Genomic DNA, 19,774 nt, shown 5'->3' on the forward strand with positions numbered 1-19,774 from the left:
TCTTACCACATCTGAAGGCCAACAACAGCCAAAGCACTCTCAGCGACGAAATTCCTAGAAGTCGAGCAAGTCTAGGTCTCCGTAGTTCTCATGAGCAAAACTCAAGCTACTACATGATCTAGAGCACAGCTGCATGAATCATGAACGACATTTTCGCTAACATCGAGGTAAAAGCTCGATCGAGACCCATCCTAATACCCTGAGCTTCTAGGGCAAGACAGCAGAGATAGATGCATGAATAGACCATGTTGGTTCCTGGCATTGTCAGTGAAATTAAAGATATAAGCCCAAAGCCGAAATGGTCTGCAGCTGTATTTGTTTGTCGACTTGCGCATGTTTGCTTCCCTGACAAATCCTCGAAATGCAGGGCTGTGTGTCGTGCAGTCTATCTCAAGGCAGAAATGCTTTTTCATCAGGCCAAAAATGCGCAGTTGTCCCAAAGACCCACCGTAGATATCAGTCAGCAACACCCGCCTCCACCGCTCCAGACTCACCCGTGGACCAACCCGGGGCCGAGAACTATCAACAACACACACCCAATACACCTCACCGCAACCATGGAGCACGCAGACCCTTTCCTACAAGTTCAAGCGTGAGCTATACACCAACCCTAAAGCCCAACTCCAACTAACCACCAACGCACCAGCGACGTCGTCTCAACACTACAAACCAGCCGGCCGCTCTTCTCCTCATACCTCCGCATCCGGTCGCTAGCTAAAAGCCCATCCAACCCAGAACTCAAACAAGCTCGCTCCGAGCTTGAAACAACATTAACAGAGCTAACAGCCGACCTCAACGACCTTGTCGAAAGTGTCCGCGCAATCGAACAAGACCCCTACCGCTATGGATTGGAGCTAGAGGAGGTGCAGCGACGGCGCAAGCTCGTCGACGATGTCGGTGACGAGGTCGAGAAAATGCACCAGGAGCTGCAGCAGACTGTTTCTAATTCTGCTGTTGACACGCTGCCCAATCCTACGGAATTTGATGCGGCGCTTGAGGAGGAGGAGCGCGGTCGTGGCGGGGAGGATTATTATGCTTCTATGGAGCAGCAGCGACAATATGAGCTTATGCATGAGCAGGATGAGCAGCTTGATGGTGTTTTTCGCACTGTTGGTAATCTGCGCCAGCAGGCTGATGATATGGGTCGTGAGTTGGAGGACCAGGCTGTCATGATTGATGAGGTTGATACGCTAGCGGACCGGGTTGGGGGGAAATTGGCGAATGGGATGTCGCGTATCAAACATATTGTACGCAAGAATGAGGGTAAGACAGCTCCATTTTCTCGGCCTACTCCATCTATGCTGGATCTCTACTGGGGTGGTCTGATGTGGTATGGGAATCTCAAGTTCAAACTAACTTTTCCAACTAGATACATGGTCCTCGTTTTGTATCGCGGCACTCATATTCGTCCTCGTCTTATTATTAATCCTCCTCATTGCACTGTGATAATACAAAAATCATGTGGTTAGGAAAAAAGCAAAAATCATCAAAAGGGGGTTTTGGCGTTTCGGGTGCAAATGGTTTAGTTGCGAGCCTTCTTGCGCGGGCGCGACTCACTATCTTCATCAGAGTCCTCTCCGTCCAATTCCTCCATATCGAGGTCCATATCTTCGAGCTCTTCGCCCATCTGGAAGGATTGAACTGCGGTCAAAGTTAGCGGAAACGTCTCACTCGCTGTGTGGGATCGACATACCGTAGTAGTTGAGCGCATCGGGCCAAAGGTCCTCGGCAATGGCAACAGCAAGATCATCTCCATCGGGGTAGATGTCGATTTCCTCAAGACCGTGGGGGTCCTCCTCCTCTTCATCATCGGAGTCAGAGTCACCAGCCTCATCGATCTCCTCACCCTTCTGGATCTTAGCCCAGCGAGCCTCAATCTCCTTGGCAGCCTCCTGGGACCGAGCAGCAGAGACATCACGGCCGCGGTATCCGAAGAATCCGAAGAAGCTCATGCCAATGGGGCTGGGGTCCTCATCATCCTCGTCATCCTCGGCCTCGGCCATCTCAGCCTCGGCCTCCTGAACCTTCTTAACAAGAGCAGCGTACTCGGGCAACTTCTTACGGTCACCGCCCTTCTTCTTCTCGGCCTCAGCAAGGTCGCAGGCAGCATCGAGCATGCCCTTGGTCAAATCCTTATCCTTCTTCCAGTTAATGCGGACGGGCTCGGAGACAAGACCCTCCCAGGTGCGGGTCTTGCCAGCGGCGTTCTTGGAGACCTCCTGGCGCCAGTAGAAATCCTTGACGAGCTTCTCGTTGGTGAAGAAGGGGTTCTCATCACCGGTCTTGAACTCGAAGGTGAAACGCAAACTGCGGGGCTCGCCATTGCCTTGAGCATCAAGCTCGAATCGCTCGACGTTCATGGTCTTCAAGCTCTCGCCGAGGACCTGGGCATCGCTGGACAGAATGTACTCGTCGATCTCCTGGGGAGCACTGGCGAACACGCGCATCCAGAACTCAGCCTGGACCTCGGGGATGTTGATGATCTCGCTGCGCTTCTGGATCAAAGGAGCCATGAGCTTGACAGAGTGACGCACTGTAGAGTATGTATATTAGCAATTTGTCCATGTTTACGCTTTCCAATCGCGATTCCCATGGTAGAGTAGACGCTGCAATTTGTTTTGCTTCCCCCACCATAAAAAAAGAACTGGAAAGTAGGAATTCAACGTACATTGCTCAACCTCAGCACGAGAAAATTGCTCCTCGAGGACAGCAATCTTCTTCATAGCAGCCTCAGGGATGCTAGGCATCTCGACGCGCTCAAGGAGGGATTGATCGTTAGACATAATGTATTTCGTGAAAGAGTCGTAAATAAAAATGCAGAAGACTTTTAGAAGGAAGAATGGAGGGAAAGATTAAGGAGAGGGAAGAAGGTATTTCAGGAACCGGGAAAAAAAAAAGCTATGCATGGAGAAGAGCTAAGAAGCTACTCGACGATACTTGTCGGTACTTCTTGTTTCACGGTGCCACAGCGGAGACCCAATGTATTTTTGTGTACCACCGTTGTCCTGCCCTGGTGGGGGTTGTTACCAGGGTAATCGGCCTCAGGTGTCAATACTACATCATAAGGCCAAAATGGTCAGAAAACTCTGACGCTGATCTTGTGGGTACTTTTCTATTCTGGGACAGGGGTATTCATACGGTTGTGGTTATAGAGAGACTCAATCTTCAATGTTTTGATTTTGTTTGTCATATGCACCTAGACAACAAAGCTTGTATGTCTAGAAGAAGTTTCAAATAGAGCAATGCATACATCTCTCCCAAGTACTATGCAGTAGAGGTTGTCAGGTCAATAGCCCATGGGCTCTATAGTTGCTAAATAACCATACCTTACTTTATATAGACTCTATATTGTAGGTCATCCATAAACTCGCACAGCCACATAGCCACAATTAATAGATCAATCAAGTCAACGCCGGCAGGATGAGACAGCGGGGACCAAAGATAAAAGAAAAAGCAATCATAAAATCTAAACTAAAGATAAGAAATACTCTATTTCGACGGCCCTCATTCTTTGACTCTTGGGTAGAGTCTATTCATGGAAGTATAGGGTATACCTATATCGCATAATTATATCGAGACATTCACATGAGGGAGGACTGATGTCTTTGATAGCCCCTCTTTCAACTCGAGTTGTATTTCTGTCCGGGGTCCGAGTCCATGAACTTCCCATTTGATTTGTTCGTGTCGGTTAGATAAGAGGAGCGGTCTGCGCGAGCGTGTGAACCTTCAATATGGACGCACGGGACCTGCAGGACTGGTCGATTGGGGTCAGTGGGCACGAGGCACTTTATGTGTTGTCGATTCAGACGAAAAAGAGTCGGGAGATGAGGTCCGGGATTTGGATTGCGGTCCTAGGGAGGTGGCAAGGTGCTAGGATATAGTAAGGGAGAAGTGGAAATTGGAAAGTGGAACGTGGGCATATTCGCATTGAGCAAATGTTTCTCTTGGCCAGTAACCAGAGTCGGGATATCTTATTCCATATTTTGTTTTTCTCTTTTCGAAGCTTGGGGTTGAGGATGAGGTTCATTGAACCTGGAAAGTCAAGTAAAAAGAAAACAGCAATATTGGAAAGCAAAGCAAAAACAAACAACTTTTTTTTCAGGTTGGATCAGATATCAAATCCAAACCCAAACCAAATCACAAAGCAAAATGAATCCTCGTCCAATGCTACCCCCAAGCATCTTCCGATTAAGAACCGAGGTTAAGTCATGAAAGTCCGTATATCCCATGCCCGTTCGCCAAGAATGCAATGATTAAGAAGAAAAACAGAAAGGGCAGTTCAACATGCACAGAACACATCACCATGCACATCTCTGCCCAGATCGAACTGTCGTAAGAAAAGAAAAAAGACAAGGCTAGAGCCACAAAAGCAAATCACATAGAACAAACTTCTCAAACCATCCAGTCAAGACCGTTTGCCTCTTCTTCTACAGGGAACACCTCACGCGCATACTCTTCCATATCGCGCCAGCCCTGCCACAGATGTCGAGACTCATCTGTCACCCGCAGCGAGACAACACCGCCAGGTCCTTGCATCATACCTGCACCAGCGCCCTTTCCACCCGCAGGTCCAAGACCCTTTGGTGAGCCAGCGGCAGGCTGTGAGAACTCCGGCTGCGGGAAGTACGGGGCACCACATCTGCCAAACAGCTCCTCCAGAGCCTCGAGCTGTTCTCGATATCCCGGGGGGATATTGACCTTGATCTCGATCTTTAGCGAGCGGACGTACCGACATGGACGGTCCAGGGCACGGGAGAAGGCCGCGCACACTTGGAGCGGGGAGAGCGTTTCAAATGTGAGCGCAATGCTAAGCGAGAAGTCGGTGTTAGCTGATTTCTTTGTTTTGGTTTCCCGGGGTATTCTCCAAGCCACGGACTCCCGACGGGGATCCGTCGTCCGAGATCGGAAGGAGGGTTTTCTTTGTACTAACCGATGACCGTTCCATTTCTTCGTACCATCCTTGAAGATCTGCAACAGGGTCGGGCCAACATCATGCTCGGCATCGAGCCACGGCAACGGGATTTCCGGATCGAACGGCGCACGCCATTCGAAACTCCCGTCTTCCAGAAGCTCCATCTGGAAGAGCGGGTACGGCAAGCTCGTGAAGTTATTATTGTAGATACCGGCATAGACAAAGGTCGCCGGCATGCCGAGCTGACGGACATAGTTCTCGACGGTGAACTTGGGGGCCCACTGCGGGACAGCAGGCCATGGCCCGTGAACAGAATGATCCGGCATACTGCTGTAGATGTAATGCTGGATTGAGCCGGATCGTTTTGCGGCATCCGCCAAGTCGCGGCCGATGGCTACCTCGTCGCCGGACTGGGAAGTGGTGTTGATGAAGGCGAGTTGGGCGCCTTTGAAGAGTTCGTCCATCAGGGCGATGTTGCCGAGGAGCGGGCCTTGCAGGAGGGTCACATTGGGGAGTTGTTGGAGTTCTGGTGCGATGACGCCTTTCAGGGAATGGATTTGCGCGCGCACTGAGTACCCCACGGCGGACGCGACGCGGATCAGTGAGGCCGCTTGTCGGCCTGTCGCGTTGACCACGGCAATGGTCTTCTGGGGTTGTGTCATTCGGGTTGATGGGAGGGGGAAGTATAGGGAAGAAAGTTCCAGAGGGCAGGAGGACAGATAAAAGAGAAATCTGGAGTAAGCCTTGGCGAGAAGGGCTTTGCGATGGTGGGGTAGAGGTTGAAAAGCGCGATCAGACCTTACACTTCTTTTTTCGGATCTGCAATTTTAATAATTTCAAACGCGGAGAGGATAAGATAAGACTGTCTTTATATTCCCAGGTTGCTCTTCTATCTTTCCTATATATTCTATCCTCTTTCCTCGAAATCTGCGAACTTATACCAAAAATGACCAGAAATCAGGGAAAAAAAAGAAAAAAAACGAAAAAAGAAAAAAAATCCACAGTGCGGTCTCTGGGTTTTACGTAAATCGGCAGGCAATTTCGGCAGCACGGGAAGATCAACTCGGGAACTTGTAGACTCGGTCTCTTTCTTATATGTCATATATCGAATACATCTTCTATTCTCCCTTGCACTTCTACACTGACACCCCCCTACACTCCAACCTCTATACATCTATACATCTATGCCAAGCCTTGATATACCCATAGCGGAACCGTTCCCCTAAATCGCGCAGGTGACCTTCTGTTCCACTGGCTGCCAGGGACAGGCTCACGTGTCCATATCTATCGACCTACTCCAAGGGGGCTAGTGCTTGTATGGTGTTGGGACCTTGGCATCAATTGACGTGCTACCTTGCCATTTCACCCGATACGTCTACGGGCCAGGTACCTTGAGAATTTTTTTCAGAAACAGGAAGCAATTTAGTGCCTGAACCCCGCAAAAAAGCCCATCACATCATTTCCTGCAATGAGATTATTCTCGCGATCGATGGGGCAATATTGGAGATACTCTTATACACGTACGTACTCCGTATAGGGTATATACATGGAGTATACATTGGGTATAAGAAAAAAGCAAAGAAAAAAAAAGCAAATCTTGACCCCACCACAACGAAGTACTAGTACATCGTTGGAGGTCTTGCCCAACTTATAAATCTAGAACCTCAACGTTCTATATCCCTACCTTGGCAGTAAGAGCCTTGTATAAATACAACCAACAATCAAACCCCGGAAAAGAAAAAAAAAAAAGCAAAAAGCAAAAAAAATCGTGTTATCTTCCCCACTTAGTGGCTCAATCCCAGCTACGGCAGGGGTTGATCTCCGCGGATGAAATTCCGTATTACAGCCTGGTGATGGTGCAACAGCTAAAAACAGGCAATGTGAGTAGAATGATGATATTTATCTAACCGGAAATGGAATGCGATTTCGGATGGACAATCGACTCTGTTTATAATATTCTATATTATTCGGAGTACTCCGTGCTCCGTACACACTTTCAAAGTATTCTCCCCAAAACAGACACCGACAGACCCATGAGGCCAATCCATAAACATACCCCGAATGATGCATCCAAGGTACTCCGGATACTCCGTCTACTCCGTACAACGCCTAAACTCAAACCCCAACCCCCCAAACCCCTCAATCCAGTCCGGTCTGAGTTTAAACCCCGGACTTCCCACGAAAACACCCTAAGGCGCCGACCCGGGAATCATCTGATTCTTCCCAGCATCCCATTCCCACTCCTCCTCCATCTCCCGCTGACTGATCTCTTTCGGCCCAACGCCAGCCATACCCCAGACGAAGGGACGATGACGTGCTAGCAGTTCGGCGGCGGGTCGCTCGTCTGAATGGAGATGAGCGCCGGATTTGCGGAGGAGGAGCGTGTGTTCCGAGAGGCCGGCGTTGGCGGCCAGGAAGAGCGGGGTGCGGCCGGCGCGATTGCGGAGGTGCACGGAGCCGCCTTGCGATAGGAGGAAATGGAGGATTTGGAGGGATGGGGAAGTGGCTGCTAGATGCTGTGTTGGGGTTAGTGGTGTACAAGATAAGGGATGGTAGAGATAGGGTGAGACAAGAAACAGGGGGGACGGGTGAGATGGGATGATTGCTTACGATGGGCGTGTTGCCGGAATAGTCGGCGTCGTTCAGGAGCCAGTGGTGTTCGGTCTTGGTGATGGCTTGGACCTTCTCCAAGTCGCCGAGGGCAATGGCATATCCCATGGAGGTGAGTGTCTGGATGCGCTCGGGGAGTGCGCCGTCCGGGTGTCGGAAGATAGGCAATGATGATTCGGTGAGTTCTCCTCGGAGAGATACTGACATTTGTTTGGCGATGGATTCCGGGGTGGATTCGGGGAGCGCCAGGAGATAGGCGAGTTTCGTTAATGCTCCTTCGGTTGTCATGTCAAGTCCCGCTACAACTCCTGCTCGAGAGAGACTCATGCCGGTGGCATAGACTGGACTGACGCTGCCCGTGAGGCCTAGACGATACATCAGTATATCCTTTTCTGCCAAGCCACGGGGACGTAACTTACATTGCGTGACGTTCACGATAACAATCCCCCGCTGGATGGCACTGGCCAAGACATTGATCATGGCGTTATCCTGCCCAGAGGGCGCATTGCCCGCGCCAAACGTCTCGAGGATCAACCCGCGCAAGCCATCCAGTTTCAGCACCGCGTCCACCATTTCCGGCTTGATACCAGGGAAGATCCGCAGACAAGCAACATGCGTCGTATCCAGATTGGTCTGAATACTAAACGGCTCCAGGCTCGTAGGACGATGCACCCTATCCCAATTAACATTCGTCCGCATAGAATTCGTAACAGCCAACGGAGCACAATTTGGCGCATCGAACGCGGCAAAATCACTCGCCGCAACCTTCGTCGTCCGGTTCCCCCGGAACAACCGATTATTAAAATACAAGCACACCTCCGGGATCATAAAATGACCTGCAACAACCAACGACCCCAGCAGATTATCCGTAGCATCATTCTGGAGCTCAAGCATCGGCGCCTGCGACCCAGTAAGAACAACCGGCTTCCCAAGATTCTGCAACATAAAGCTGAGCGCCGAGCACGTATACGCCAGACTGTCCGTTCCATGCAGGACAACGAATCCATCAAAAAGCGTGTAATTCCGCTCGATCGCCTCGGCGATCTGAGTCCAGCCCCTTGCATCAATCGAGCTGCTGTCGAGCAGTTCTTCAAACTCGAAAACAGTATACCGCACCTGTCGCCCGTAGGCGGTCATTGGCGTGCGTAGACTTGGATGTTCTTTGATTTCGTGCGCGGCGTTGGCGACCACGTCCATCGTTGCGCTGGCTGAACCGTCGTTGAAGGTTGGGACTGGGGCCATGCATTTCTCTTGGAACCCCCGTGCTGGGACGAAGCCGGCTGGTGAGGGTTGCATGCAGATTGTGCCGCCGGTCATGATGATCAGGACGCGTGACTCTTGGGCGGGTTTTTCGGCTTCGGCTGCTTCCAGCTCTGGGATGGCCATTTTGGTTTCTGTGTTGCTGGGGTTCAGGCTGGCAGATATCATGATGGAGTTTCTGTTATTATTCGTATTGTTTGATTTCTTGCGGTGATTTCAAGAAGATTTGATATTGAGTCAAGGTTTTAATTCGTCAGGACATTCACGGTGAGTCGTGATTATGTGGACTGGGCATGTAGAGGGATTTTTGGAAAGTTGAAAGTTCAAATCCGTGAAAAGCTTAAGGTCAAGTATATGGAGATGATGGACTCTGTTGACTCCAATTGACCCCGATCGCATTACGTACTGTCCCTCTCATTGGTCAATTCTAATTTAAGACTGTCTCCACCGTGATCCCGGAGTATTGGCGGACTCCGATATCTCATGTGGTGGTCGGGAATGATATTGGTTGCATCTTTGCCAAAGATTAGGGCCCTTCAATGTTAAATTAGAAAGTAAAGTCTGCAACCACTTTCTTAGGTCGTGCTGAAGAACATGCTGGCAAGTGACTGGATGAGAACAGCATTACAATCCTGCAACTGAGATGTAACTCATTGTGACTTTGCAGCTCAACGACTATACCCGCAACTTCCAGTCAACGTTCGTGTTGCGACTAAAACGACGTTCCTCCCGAGCGATGGAGACCCTACTGGTAGATCCCCGGAGCTTATACCGAAATACACAGGGTAGGCTATTCAGTCAACCAGATGCATTGACTGAAAAGCTCGTACGGTGAAGACGCAAACAGCTTCCGTCCGGAACGATGGCTGGGCCCAGAGCTAGATGGTATAGGTTGGGGATTCATGCCTTTTCTTGGAGGGCCAAGGACAAGTCTACACAGTAAGTGAATTAGGTGAATCAAGGATATGGATCTTGTGCTGGCTAAATTAGCAGAGGAATTTGCACTAACAGAAGCTTCCCGTGCAATCGTACGAATCATTCAAACGTTCCCAGAGCTCAGGTTGCCACCTAAAACACCTAGTGTTCCACCTGGCGAGGAGAAGCAGGCTTTAACGATTGTGGCTATGAGCGCAGAAGGATGCAAGGTATTGCTGGATCGAAAGGGAAATACGTAGCTTAGACATCACCGGGGTCTAGAAGTCGAGATTCATATTAACAATAATACCAGCTAGGTATCTTAGAGAAAGTAAGACGATTAGTGAGCAAGATGTAGCCTAAGATGACCACTCGGTAGTCTCTTCACGACCACCCCGGATTGACCTGCGACAAATCCTCCTCCAAAAGCCCCATCATATACTGGTTTCCCCAAAACCAATTTCCCAATTGTGCAGCAGTCCCCGAGCCCTGTCCCTGCGTCTGAGATGGTTCGACCGGCGCCGAGAACCCACCCACTTGTTGCTGTGACAATTCCGCCGGACTGACATGCATAGTAGGATTATCTGTCTGTAAGTATCCTTGCGAGTTTCCGACCGGGTAACCACCGCTGTTCGGGGGTTCATAGAGGTTGGAGGTGCCAATCCGAGTGCACTGAGATAAACATCGAATTCATGACCGACCTCAGCGAGACTTTGGTCTTGATCTGCGGCTTCTTGCGTCCGGGTGTTGGCTTCGAAGTAAAGGCGTGCGACAGTGCCAAGCACTGAGCACAGGGTGTGCAGTCGGTCGATGGATTGGGAGAAAGCGCACAGGGGTTGGAGGGAGGCGATAAACTCTTCGAGTAGAGAGAGGTCGTCGGCGTTGGAGGTTGTTATTATGTTGCAGAATAGTACGATGAAGGGGACGAAGGGGGATAGGAGGATGCCCCTATATTTCTTTTGTGAGAATTTGTTTGTCCGAGATTGTATGGCCATCGCATCATGGATGACGGTTTTTTTTTGTTTCGGAATGCGTACCAGTGCATATAGGATATTTTCATGAAATCGTCGGTCTCGTTGAGCGCTGCAACACATTGTCGGTGGACTTCCAATGCTTCTCGAGCTGTCTCGATGCATTCGGGTATGAAAGTAGCGCCAGTGCCGGAGTCTGTTGACGCTGGAATTGCTCGGTAAATTAAGGTCATGATGGCCAGCCGGCTGACCTTGTCAGTTGCGAGGTACATGTGGTCGATCTCGGATATTTTGGTACCAGACGAGATGAATTCCTGCATGTTTCAGATTAGCATCTCCTTGACTCAATCATGACCCAATCGAGGGTGGGGATATACCTCAAACGGTACCATAACCTTGGACTGCATCTCAGCACCTAATCTGCGTGCATGTGTGACTCGTTCACTTTCTGGCTTCTGCAACGCTTCTGGGCTATACAAATATTGGTAAATTTCACTTTGTATAATTGCACATTTAGTCCACAACATGCAGACGTGTCCCCATGGGTAGACGACATCTGAGTTCTCATCGGGTATTGGTAGACTGATATCGTAGTTTTGGATGGGCGAAGCACGTCCTAGACGCAGGGACAGCATGTTCAACATTGTGTAGACAGACCAGAATAGAAGCTGCTTTTGTTGTTGGACTGGTACGGGGTCGTGTTCCATTGAGATTAAGCGATGATATCCGAGTGTCTGGCACAGATTCATGGCTATTGATGCTAGCGTCCAGCCAACCGATGGTTTGGAAATTTCGAGTGCATGCATAGCCTGTGTTTGTAAGTAAGGACGCCGAATAGGGTATATTCTAAACAAAATTAAGATGGAAACGAGGACTCACCCCTACAGCTAACGCCATAATCGATTCATGGGTTGCAGGCATCATGATATTCAAATTGGCAAGCGCTGTCTCCAGGTTGCCGCGACACATCTCAATGTAGTTCTGGTGCTGTGCCCGTATAGAAGGACCATTTTCCATGCCACCATATTCGTAAAAAATGCCGTAGAGACAAAAGTTGGTTATGATAAACGCCGCATCGGTGTAATCGTCTATGCAGAAGTAAACTTCACGGCATTTTTCGGTAAAATATTTCACACTGAGGAAAGGGGCATAGCCACAAAAGCAGGCCGGTGGTGATTCTAAATAGGTAAGGATAGGAGTATGGAAACATCTCTTTGGATTGAACCGTACCTTGAATCTTTCTCAGCATGTCTAGAACCAATGGTAGAGGTGGCATCTCTAGATCACGAATGTCGTATTTAACGCGTAATCTCGCATTCTTGGTGGGTCGAATCCCCTGCATGTCCGCTTCTCGCCGTTGGTTCTGGATCCCGACAAGCTGCTTCAGCGATGAGAGAGCTGCATTGATCTTCGGACTGGATAAGACCTGCGGTGAGCTTTTGGACACAGCAGATTCAAGGAACGCACTCGCGTAGGCCCCATGGGCAGTCAAGGATGAGCTGCCCTCAAAGCCAGAGCTAGAATCATGCTGATCCAGGGTAGGATTCGCCAGATATAAAGACCCCTTGTGCTTTTCATGGTTCTGGGGAGTGAATGACGGCTGCGAGGGGGTTGATTTCTGAGGCGAAGGAGCGAACTGAGACTCGCGTGGGTTTGGGACTGTGAAGCCCTGTGGTCGAGATGGATTCCCTGCTAGCTGTTTAAGAGTACTTTCAATGCTTGCCAGGCGTTCCTCGATCAAATCGATCTTTTTCTCACTGTGGTCGAGTCAATGGTGTCCTATGCTTGTGGGACATGTTCGTACTATTGATTTGAGATTAAAACCCGTCGCCGGGGCTCTGACGGTTTCTGACCTTCCCCGGTAGATCGGCATGCAATGCTGGAGCTGCGACAGTTGGAACATGGGGTGCGTTTATCGCATCGGATCTGTGACAGCGTGAGATGGGGTCACGACATCGTGCCACCTGGAGCTGTAGCTGCATACCTTTCTCAAGCGGCATTGATCGCACTGTATGCATGATTAATATTTGATTGGCTAGACATGCATTTTTCTTTTTTTTTTTCTAAGCTGCAACTTATGATGGAGCACCTACAGCGCGTCGGATCAGCGCGCCTGGCACCTCGCGTTCCTCATTGGATTCCTCGGGCCCCATGGATTTCAAGTTACCGCGTATAGTGTAAGATAAAAATGGCTAAAATAGGTATGGAATATTTGAAGCTTCAAATTCTGGGCTCCGTTGGCTGCCTTGGCTAGCTCGGTTGCGATCACGTGGTCATTTGCTTTTATCGAGATACGAGTACTCCGTACGGCGTAGTCCGTACGGAGGTAATTGTAGAACCTGACCAGACCTAGACCGGTTTCTCGTATGGTACTAATAGTAAGACAGCGTTTGAATAAAAAACATAGATATACCCGAAGTAGTCAGCCAAAGTGTGTCACAAGTCAAAAAGGTGTTTCTATTTCTCTGGTTTTAAACAAAGGGTAAAACTGATATTTGAAAAAAAAAATATAGTAGAAGGGAAGGTAAATGTTATGGTTGAAATCAGTGCAAATATTGCTTGGGTATTTATGCGTACTAGTGGGTTTATATAATTGTTATGGACACCATATCCACTCCGTAGATTATATACCATATAGTTCGCTAATTGAAGGCATCGCAGAATGTTAAGGCCTGATATATATGTATTCCGTGCCTTGTGCTCGACTCTCAGAAGCTGTTTCCTGCGCCTCTCCATCAGCCTCCTCTCCCTCCTCCCTGGTTGAGGGTAAGTCATCACTTTTCCCGTGCGCGACATTCAAGATCTCCAGCAACCGATCCGCAGTAAGATGATCACTCGCCCCTTCCATCCGATGTGCAAATCGTAGTTTTCCTCGCTGAAATATCCACTCACCACCTTGCTGTTTCCAATTGCCTCCGCGGAGACCTGCCCATCCACGCTTCCATACCTGCTTCAATCCTTCCGCCAGACCAGTGGGCAATGTGAAGTCCGAATATGGTGGTGGCTCTGTGAACCCACTCGTTGTCCTCTTCATCTGTAGTTTCTCGTATATCCTCCCTGTTGGATCTGTGTAGATTGGAAATTCGTCCGTTGTCTCTTCCATAAAAGGCACTATAAGGCTGTGATCTCCACAGCCGAGAAGAATGACTTGAGCTGGTCTCGCACTGGCGGGTACTGTATCCAGTAATTTTTGGGTCATTTGCTTGGACACGGAGCGGGTGTAGTCTTGGTCGTAGACGCAGAAGAAGTGGCGTACTAGCATTGGGTCGGTCAGCCATCTGATCAATAAGCTTGATTCCATTCGGTCTTCTGTGGCAGAAGACTCACTAAAGATGACAATCGTTGTGATCGAGTCCCCTTTCCCTGCCACTAGTTCCCCGAATCGGACTTTCTTGCCATTATCTGATTCAATCTCCAGTTCATAAGCTTCATGAAGAGAATCATCAGTCAAAAAGTCCGGTCCTTCGTCTGGAAAATTGAGATTGGCCATATCGCCTCCATGTCATTCTCACATTTGTTTGTTGGAGATGCTGGAATTGTTTCGCAATGGTCTTTAATGTTGCCACTCTGGATTAGAGACGTGAGATATGACATCACGATACGGAGCTGATGTACTCTAGTGGTTAAGTGGTGTCTCGATCCTCTCCCGAGATCGATCTCAACAAACGCCAATTGCGTGTCGCTATCGAATATAGATCTACCCCACTTTACCGATACATAGAACCCCAGGCCAGCTGATTGGACTCTTGGCTTGCAACTAGCTAGTGCACTCGGACAAGTTCGATCTCGATCGCGTGGCAAAGGAGCTACTGCGTTTTTGGCTTAGATTGTTCCTTGTTCTTGTTGCTACCTAATATTATCCGGTTAGTGGATTCATCACCCATCTTAATAAAATCTGGAATACTGTTGGCACAGTGGTCTAAACCTTGTGAAGTTCATCTTGGCACCTACATTTAAGCATAGTTTAGGTATCTCCACTGACATCATTTATTGTAACCAGTTATGAACGAGAGCAATCCGACAAACACCGTGCCTGTTTTATTACTCCATTGAGTACAGCGCGTCCAGCACACATGAACCAAAAGTGTAGATTCTGCCTTGCCAAGTGGCGGGATATAAACGTAAACTTGAACAACCTCTCTAACCAATGCAGAGGGAAAGCAATCTATTTCTTTGGAGGTGCAGGGGGCGACCACGTGCCATCGCTCAGCCAGACTCCTGTCGGACCGTAAGTGCCAGCCTCGGAGCCTCTCAAAAATGCGAATCGGAAAAATAGATCTTCAGGTTGATCATCAAAATCACTATCAGCCAAAAGAACCGAATTAGTGTCAAGATTAGTGTCCAAATCACGGTTGACCAGGCGAGGATTTGTCTGTAGCTCCAGGCCATCGTGGCCATGGCGGTGCCAGGTAAATTCTCCACGCTTGTCCTCATCAAGATAACCGCGCCAGCGCTCTACGTCGTTCAGAAGAACCGAGATACCGTCCACTGCTAGATCTGCCATACGCTCGTGTTCCCACAGAGCGAAGGTGATGTTTCCATTGCCGCGATAGATGTGGCCCGATCCTGGCTCTGGCAGGGAGATGTTCACAGATGCGGTCGTGATATTGGGATAGGTAGCACCCCACCAGCCATGGATACCATCTCCAAGTGGTGCTTGCTCTCCTAAAGCTGCCGGAGTCTCGATGATCGACGCAAAGCCCCACCGTGCAACTCCGTTGATGAAGAGACCCAGCAACAGACCCTGGTATATCAGCGAGGGTCGAGTGGGAAATGCAGTTCCCGGCATGAGGAGAATGGCGAGGATATAATGATGAATTCGAAGGCGAAGACCAGGAAGGGGAAGCAAAATTAAGATGATGAGCCCCATCGTACAGTATATCTTCAAAAACCGTGGGAGCAGACCTCCCTGGCGAATTTGCCACGCCTGGCTCAGTATAACCAAAATCACAATTGGGATGACAAAAGCTAGCGCCAACTTTGCCCCGGGTTGTTTCTGAATATCCATCGGGGTCAGACGCTGTAAGGGAATCAAGCGCGCAAAGGTATAATTGTTCAGGGCTCCAATAAAAAGTGGAGGTAGGAAAAGGAACATCTTTGAAAGCTGGTAGATAGGCGAGGAGAGTGGCTGCAAAAGCGGTGCTGCACAGAACTTGTAAAGTACGTATACGACAAATGACGCTGGCAACAGTCGTGATAGAAGACTGGAGACAAGGTCGGTCAAGAAAGGATACGACGGCGGGTCTCCAACAAGCCCCGTATGACAGAACACCATGAAGAATGTACTGAAAAACAGTACAGGCGGTGATGTACAGAATAACCATAGGACGCCAACGGCAGCAGCGGTGATTCCGAGGAGCGTCCAGCGGGGATCTGACGGGCAGCTGGCTTGCGGCGAGGATAGCTGGAGGAAGCTGAAAGCTTTCGGGAAGGTCGATGGAAACCCAACAGATAGAATGCCATGCTGCTTCACTGACGGGAAAGAGTGCGCTGCACCCTCAAGTCTGGCAACACCGCAGCCCCCATCGTTTGAGATTGCGCCGACATGGATTGCTGCCTGGCAGATAAAGCTATCCGCCCGGTAAAGTGCTGGATCGGAGGAATCCGGCTTAGGTCCTCCAATTACTAGGCCTTGGTAATTGTATGTATGGTTTCCCACAACGTGAGGCTCTAGTAATTTAGTATCACGGCAATTCGCAGGACACCGGAAGGGAATGGTTGAAGAAGAAAATGGGCGGCAGTCGTTTCCGTTAACACCACATCCATTATCGAATTCCCTAGATGACTCGCATTAGCAAATTTTGTACCTAGATGGGATTCGGTTTAGTATGTACCAGAAGTTTGTTGAGCAGGACAGCGTCTGGGGCTGGCCATATCCTTCGATGTACCCGGACGAGCGCGAGTGTAATAAAATCAGAAACCAAGGCAAGAACCAAGATATATAGAGCAGCAATAAGAATACAGTCTTGAACTTGCGCTTGGGAAAGAAATGGTCAAAATATTGGACTGGAAGCTCTTGGACTCGCGGAAACAGTGGCTTCAACAGAAGCATATGTGGCGGATCGGGGCCCTTGACCCAATTGGCGGTCGCGCGACCGACCTTTCGGAGAGGTAGCGGCACCCATCCCCAGCGAAAGGACTTTGATGACTCCCGCAGCCAGACGGGAAGCGCGCTGCCTGCTTCGACATCGGGTGGCGGCAGATCTTCGGAAGCGTCGGGATCGTTCAGACGCTCGTCATCTTCAAGCAGTGGGGGAACATATAGCCTAGCGGCCTCCTCTCGGCCCTCTCCATACATGGCGAATCGTTGGCTTGGAGAGAGTGTGTTGTGTAGTTGGGGAAACTAGAATTAATGGAACGAACGATGGGGTATAAGGTATGACGGCAGTCGGTGGCTGATGGGCGCTAGCGTTGTGATAGGCAGTGGGGATCCCCGTTGATTGGTAACTAAAGCGAAAGATCACCGGGAACGCGGCCCTGAAGCGAGCTGAGAGGGTTGACCGTTAATCGTAGTAGACCTAAAACATAGAAAGATAGAGGAAATAAGTACAAAAATGAGAAGGCATGGGAAGAAAGACAGGCAAGATACGAGATGAGATCTGGGGAAGAGAAACCGAAGGCGGATCCGTCAGGCAGCCAAGGCAGCCAAGCACCCAATCAGGTGGACCATACGCGTGACGGTCTCCACATCTAAGTGGCAATGCGATCTCTTCGAATCTGCCTTGAACTTCAATTCGGAGGAATTTACAACGATTACACTAATGCAGGGAAAATCTTCGGATGCGATCTGAGCGTTTCAAACTATATTTTATTTGTGTTATTTATCCGACATTGTGTGACAATCAGGCCAGGGACAACAGTGCTGATACCGAATGACGACAGAAAAGACATGATTGGTGGCGTTCCTAGCTGTCCGAGAATTTCAAGCCTCCGGTTCCGTCTACATGCACTTGGGGCAAACAACTATACTGACAGCCATTTCCTAGACTATTGGGCCATCGTCGCATTATCGACCTCACTGTCGCCATTCTGAAATTGCCGGTCAATGTTGCAGAACTGACCAAAATTCCAGTCTCATTACGAAGGGCACCACCACAATAGCATCCATGTGAACACAAGCCACCTGAATGGACATAGGCTTTCTTGGTCAAATCGATTTGAATTTCTCTGAAGAAGTCGCTGTCGCTGTACTAAGAACGCAACCAAACCAACATCTCGCACATTGACCATATCTCAACCAATGGATTGTTTGTGGTGTCCTTTATCTCAGTTATCTAAATTTAAGCGTGAAGGGAACGCGAGAAAATTTGGATAATGACATCCAAGAAGAGGTCGAGACAGACACACTCAGATTGAACTCGAACAAGGGTACGGAGTATACGGCTGCTTATGCGGCCCTATGATGTCTTTCCTATAGGGCTTTTCCGTGGTCTTTTCAATAGGTTTCTCAGCGGGCTTCCCAGTCTTCCTAAGAAATCTTTCAGATAGTTTATCCTTTTCCAATCTATTCGTAGACGGCGAAAAAAGCCGGAAAAAGCATACTCTGCGCAAGAGACTTTTCTATGTATATCCTTTGATGATGTGACATTAGAATTGATATCTGCACCAGCTTACTTGGGTGTCAATAGCTCCTTGTACATTATAATTGTATGTATAGATATACATTGAACCCTCATTCATATAGCACGACCCCAAGGGGCCGAGGGCCTTTCCAAAGAAATTGGCTCTTTGAACCTCAGACTACATAACATTGAGGGTAGCCAAGCAAAATCCAACGTGTCCAGCCTCCTCGCGTTGTATAGAACAGCCCATCCACTTCTTCGCGTATTGACTTTGTGAAATTGTCGATAGGTTCTCGCTGTAATAGCACACGGGGGATGTGAATGCAGGATGCTCCATGAATTTAAAGCAGTGACTAGGTCAACGTGCAACTCATTGCGACTTCATCCTCTGCATTGTCTAACATATATACAGGCCCAGTTAGACTTCATTGTGCCTGTAGAGGATATGACCAGGTGGATGATCAAGTTGCAAATGCTGACCTCCCACAGACATTGGGATGCAGGTCAAGGTGTCTGCTCGAAATCAAACCTTGATGTTGTCTCCAGGACACTTGCCCCACTGCTCGATGTCAATATCGGGAGTCAAAATAGTATACGCGATCTCAAACCAACAACGCTCAGGTGAGTTGATATTGTCTTTTATTTTCATGGAGACAGGTCATTAGGGACACTCTTCCATCAAATGTGGACTTAGTCAAATCGACAAGGGTGATCAGGCTGTACGTCTTCTCAATTTAATTCATCTCAAAGGCTATGCTACAACCGAGTGTTTCTTTGACCCTGATAGGCCAATTAACCATAGAGAAAGGCTTCAAGTGTCTGAACATCTACGCTATACAGACTTATTTGCTTCATAGGATCTTCACTGGATTGAAGACTTGCACCTAATGGTTCTGATGTCCCCCAATCTCATTATTCAATACCACTCAACCCAGCAGCGTTGTTCAATCTGGCAGGCGAGTCGCACCTTCCACACGAGTCGCACCTTCCCCAACTGTCACCTCCCCAAATAGTCAATCTCCTACCTATTCTCATACCTATAAATACCCCCCTCCCCCAAAATCCTCCTCTTTTTTTTTTCTTCCTTCTTCAACTTCCCATCCTTCTCATCTCCCATCTTGTCAATCTCCACTATTCCATCAGGGGTTTCATCAGTCCCAAGTAGGTTCCATCATCAGTGTGGATCTCATAATATGTTCCATCATCTATACATACATATCCCCTTAAACTGTCTTTGTTGACATATCATGACACCAACGTGTCGCATGGGGGTTTTTTTTCTATCGCCACTCGACCCATGTCAACTCTCAATAGTATGTCTGTCTTCCACTACCTGCTACAACCTGAGATTAACTAACATTTGACTGCAGCCTTGATGACACTTGAGTTGGACAGATATCCAAGTCATCCATCCAACCATCCATCCAAGTCATTCATCCATCCAAGTCATCCATCTATCCAAGTCATCCATCCAACCATCCATCCAAGTCATTCATCCATCCAAGTCATCCATCCAAGTCATCCATCCAAGTCATCCATCCAAG

General features: G+C 48.9%; 8 protein-coding genes across 8 annotated transcripts; 2 read left to right on the top strand and 6 right to left on the bottom strand.

Annotated features, from left to right (window-relative positions):
• Positions 1-557: 557 nt before the first annotated feature.
• On the top strand, positions 558-1,446 carry N7500_007295 (SNARE domain protein; the record flags this gene model as incomplete). Its single annotated transcript, XM_056678439.1, has 3 exons — positions 558-592; positions 647-1,263; positions 1,370-1,446. 3 exons carry the CDS (start codon positions 558-560, stop codon positions 1,444-1,446), a joined length of 729 nt encoding a protein of 242 aa, XP_056533439.1.
• Positions 1,447-1,522: 76 nt separating this feature from the next.
• Positions 1,523-2,783, bottom strand: N7500_007296 (histone chaperone napB; the record flags this gene model as incomplete). Its single annotated transcript, XM_056678440.1, has 3 exons — positions 1,523-1,641; positions 1,694-2,533; positions 2,669-2,783. The coding sequence occupies 3 exons, from the start codon at positions 2,781-2,783 to the stop codon at positions 1,523-1,525; spliced, it is 1,074 nt and encodes a 357-aa protein (XP_056533440.1).
• Positions 2,784-4,392: 1,609 nt separating this feature from the next.
• N7500_007297 (NmrA family NAD(P)-binding protein) lies at positions 4,393-5,574 on the bottom strand (the record flags this gene model as incomplete). The annotated part of the gene is made up of 1 exon (XM_056678441.1): positions 4,393-5,574. The coding sequence occupies one exon, from the start codon at positions 5,572-5,574 to the stop codon at positions 4,393-4,395; it is 1,182 nt and encodes a 393-aa protein (XP_056533441.1).
• A 1,527-nt stretch (positions 5,575-7,101) lies between these two features.
• N7500_007298 (putative lysophospholipase) lies at positions 7,102-8,950 on the bottom strand (the record flags this gene model as incomplete). Its single annotated transcript, XM_056678442.1, has 3 exons — positions 7,102-7,428; positions 7,523-7,887; positions 7,942-8,950. 3 exons carry the CDS (start codon positions 8,948-8,950, stop codon positions 7,102-7,104), a joined length of 1,701 nt encoding a protein of 566 aa, XP_056533442.1.
• Positions 8,951-9,747: 797 nt separating this feature from the next.
• Positions 9,748-9,957, top strand: N7500_007299 (Cytochrome P450 E-class CYP52; the record flags this gene model as incomplete). Its single annotated transcript, XM_056678443.1, has 1 exon — positions 9,748-9,957. The coding sequence occupies one exon, from the start codon at positions 9,748-9,750 to the stop codon at positions 9,955-9,957; it is 210 nt and encodes a 69-aa protein (XP_056533443.1).
• Positions 9,958-10,081: 124 nt separating this feature from the next.
• On the bottom strand, positions 10,082-12,821 carry N7500_007300 (uncharacterized protein; the record flags this gene model as incomplete). The annotated part of the gene is made up of 8 exons (XM_056678444.1): positions 10,082-10,259; positions 10,313-10,645; positions 10,735-10,982; positions 11,046-11,477; positions 11,548-11,846; positions 11,899-12,425; positions 12,493-12,632; positions 12,762-12,821. 8 exons carry the CDS (start codon positions 12,819-12,821, stop codon positions 10,082-10,084), a joined length of 2,217 nt encoding a protein of 738 aa, XP_056533444.1.
• Positions 12,822-13,333: 512 nt separating this feature from the next.
• On the bottom strand, positions 13,334-14,158 carry N7500_007301 (peroxiredoxin-like family protein; the record flags this gene model as incomplete). Its single annotated transcript, XM_056678445.1, has 1 exon — positions 13,334-14,158. One exon carries the CDS (start codon positions 14,156-14,158, stop codon positions 13,334-13,336), a length of 825 nt encoding a protein of 274 aa, XP_056533445.1.
• A 675-nt stretch (positions 14,159-14,833) lies between these two features.
• N7500_007302 (LCCL domain-containing protein) lies at positions 14,834-16,966 on the bottom strand (the record flags this gene model as incomplete). The annotated part of the gene is made up of 2 exons (XM_056678446.1): positions 14,834-16,445; positions 16,503-16,966. 2 exons carry the CDS (start codon positions 16,964-16,966, stop codon positions 14,834-14,836), a joined length of 2,076 nt encoding a protein of 691 aa, XP_056533446.1.
• Positions 16,967-19,774: the final 2,808 nt, after the last annotated feature.

This window comes from Penicillium coprophilum (assembly GCF_028826855.1).
Source record: "Penicillium coprophilum strain IBT 35676 chromosome Unknown utg000004l_segment0_segment0, whole genome shotgun sequence".
NCBI lineage: Eukaryota > Fungi > Ascomycota > Eurotiomycetes > Eurotiales > Aspergillaceae > Penicillium > Penicillium coprophilum.